Raw genomic sequence first — 3568 nt, forward strand, 5'->3', positions numbered from 1 at the left:
TGTTGTCTATGCGTTTACTACCCTGTGTACACTGCAGTCCCAAAAACACACATGTTGTCTATGCGTTTACTACCCTGTGTACACTGCAGTCCCAAACACACAAATGTTATCTATACGTTTACTACACTATGTACACTGCAGTCCCAAACACACACATGGTGTCTATACGTTTACTACCCTGTGTACACTGCAGTCTCAAACACACACATGTTGTCTATACGTTTACTACACTTTGTACACTGCAGTCCCAAACACACACATGTTGTCTAAACGTTTACTACCCTGTGTACACTGCAGGCCCAAACACACACATGTTGTCTATACGTTTACTACACTATGTACACTGCAGTCCCAAACACACACATGATGTCTATACGTTTACTACCCTGTGTACACTGCAGTTCCAAACACACACATGTTGTCTAAACGTTTACTACCCTGTGTACACTGCAGGCCCAAACACACACATGTTGTCTATACGTTTACTACCCTGTGTACACTGCAGTTCCAAACACACACATGTTGTCTATACGTTTGCTACCCTGTGTACACTGCAGTCCCAAACACACAAATGTTATCTATACGTTTACTACACTATGTACACTGCAGTCCCAAACACACACATGGTGTCTATACGTTTACTACCCTGTGTACACTGCAGGCCCAAACACACAAATGTTGTCTAAACGTTTACTACCCTGTGTACACTGCAGTCTCAAACACACACATGTTGTCTATGCGTTTACTACCCTGTGTACACTGCAGTTCCAAACACACACATGTTGTCTAAACGTTTACTACCCTGTGTACACTGCAGTCCCAAACACATAAATGTTGTCTATACGTTTACTACCCTGTGTACACTGCAGACCCAAACACACAAATGTTGTCTATACGTTTACTACCCTATGTACACTGCAGTCCCAAACACACATATGTTGTCTATACGTTTACTACCCTGCGTACACTGCAGTCCCAAACACACACATGTTGTCTATACGTTTACTACCCTGTGTACACTGCAGTCCCAAACACACAAATGTTGTCTATACGTTTACTACCCTGTGTACACTGTTGTCTATATATTTAACATTTACATAATCTTTAATGAATTGTGATACCTGTTGGTGCAATTCCCATATTTCAATACGTTACACCTAATAACATACATGGATTGTTCTATAATTATGCACAGCGTATTGTTTTACTGCGAATTTACTTTGTGAGAGATAGGTGATGAGACAAGTTTCAGGATTAGCTACATAAAGTGTTTGTGTATATATTTTGTTTGTTAATTTGGTATATGAGTACTTCATATGTAAGCGTGCCCTTACTACACTACTGTGAATCAGCTACAGTGATCACCTCCCTGTCATAGCTAGCTTTCACAATAACCTAGGAGATGTGTGTTCGAATATATATATATAGATATAACCACAGCACTGGTTTACGAGAATTTGAATCATGTACAAAGGTTCATATCAATACCCAAATTTAATCATATCAATGTGAAAATAAATGAAAGTCCGTCGCAAGGATGCTACGTATTTGACACGACAGTACAGAGAGGGATGATTTTCTGGAGTTTCTACTAATAAAAGATAACAAGACTTTTCACTGAGCTAGACGGGTGATTTGTTTCCTTGAAATAGGGTCTAAACTCCGTTGTACGAAAATATGAATCAACAAACGTTACAAACGGATTTCCTCCCGGAGGTATGAGGCTGTGCTGTGCACACACGCAGTTAATATTATATATACACTTATAACAAAACACAAAATTAACTCAATTTCAAAAACGGCTCTAGAGATGAAGAGGTACGTGCTGGTTTGTTGTATACTGAAGGTAAGAAACATACTTAACGCTCAGTTACTGGGGAATGTTCGTCCTGAACAGGGAAACCGGAATTCTTCTCTATGGCGAAACATGTATATGATAACCCTGTCATAGGTACTAGTGTAACTCTAAATTGGAGCTGTGCCAGTTGATGATTTTCTTGTGGGAGGGTATCTCTGTCTCTTCCTCTGTCTCTTGCTCCATATCTGCTGCATGTATGACAGAGCTGTCCAGGGTAAGAAAGGGATGTTAGAAATATCTATCTTACACCCTATTTCTTGTGCATAACGTCACCATGGGACAACAGTGACGTGACGTCCCTATACTGGGATCATTCTGATACCGCGATATGATATTTTGACAAATTTATTGTCGTTTCTGAGCTAATTCAGGTTATTTGAATGAGGGGTATAGGACAGACAGGTAAATGCCACCCTCAGGATTAAGCCTCAGATAGAAAGAACGAGTCTCCACTCTGTATCATTAAGCCTGTCTCGGTCTGTATTTCTGCCTCTGTTGTTCTCTCGGTGTCATTCCTGGTAATATCCCTGTCTTTGTCTTTTTGTTCACACTTATCTGAATGTTTTTCTTCCTGGAGCCTTAAGGGGGTCTTCCCCGAATACCAACTCTGCTTAAAATCACATGTTTNTTAAGTAACCAATATGTTATCCAATGTTTGTATACTACAGACCATATACATCTAATTAAATAAGATCGGAGAAGGACGAATGTATTCCGATATTTGCCAAAAAAACCCCAACAACCCAACAAGACAAGTGAAATATTCAACTGAATTATTGAAATAATATGTAGATTAACACTTACACTTAATATAAGTGATCTGTTGTAAATACTTGCACAGTAATGTGATTCAAGTGTTACACATTGCCAATCTTTCTTAGATGGTTTGAAGGCACTTACGCTGTAATATAATCAAAACTAGTATACATGTGTACTCTTATCTCATATATTTACAATATAATTACACTGATAAAGTAAAATACAGAATGACTTAAATGTACAATAAATCATACTCATACCAGGAGTACCATGGTTACTCGTACAACAAGTATCGTGGTGTATCCCGTGATATCCAGTGATTTATGTTAGACACTGTATTTAACTATTTACCACTGTGACATTGCCAATATTTAACGCCTCTAAGTTCGGATAACAATCAGATTAATTATGATTGTCATGATCTACGTGCTGACGTCATCATTACTACGATGTCTTAAGTAGGACATTGCATATCATTTACTTTTTCTTGAAGATGCATACTATATTCGTATATTATTATGAAAGCAAATTGAAAGCAAAGGCCCCTCGGGCTGATATCGGGACTCTCGGGCTGATAAGGGATATGATATCAAAATGGTCATATTATAAACTTTTTATCATATGTTCAAGCAACAAAAAATCAAGTCAGCAGGAAAAACAATTAGATAATTTAATCAACAATGTCAACTGAAACAGATTATTACAAGATGATATTCAGTGCATTTTCCTTATCAATGAGGTCATCCAATTCAAATATTCTAGACGCTAGAAAATTAAGTATTTCCTCTCCCTGGTTTGTTAACATTTTGTTTGTTGACGTCTGCTCAACACACTGTCTAAGCAAAAAAACAACTGACAGCGCCAATCCGGATTTTACTCGGAACGCTTCGGGCGCTTCCTATATCCAATACAGAAGTAGAGGTGTTCCGAACAGGGGATGCATTACGTTTT

At 38.2% G+C, this 3568-nt stretch overlaps 1 protein-coding gene across 2 annotated transcripts in view; it reads left to right on the forward strand.

Moving 5' to 3' along the window:
* Positions 1-1692: 1692 nt before the first annotated feature.
* The window catches only part of LOC110458055 (tyrosine-protein phosphatase 10D-like), a 32622-nt gene continuing 30746 nt past the window's right edge, over positions 1693-3568 (forward strand). For both annotated transcript variants that reach the window (XM_021509604.1, XM_021509605.1), the window contains exon 1: positions 1693-1846. In XM_021509604.1, coding sequence (XP_021365279.1) covers positions 1811-1846 — 36 coding nt within the window. In that variant the 5' untranslated portion in view covers positions 1693-1810. The remainder of the gene's footprint in view (positions 1847-3568) is intronic.

Source organism: Mizuhopecten yessoensis, unplaced genomic scaffold (genome assembly GCF_002113885.1).
Source record: "Mizuhopecten yessoensis strain PY_sf001 unplaced genomic scaffold, ASM211388v2 scaffold9417, whole genome shotgun sequence".
Taxonomy (NCBI): Eukaryota; Metazoa; Mollusca; class Bivalvia; order Pectinida; family Pectinidae; genus Mizuhopecten; species Mizuhopecten yessoensis.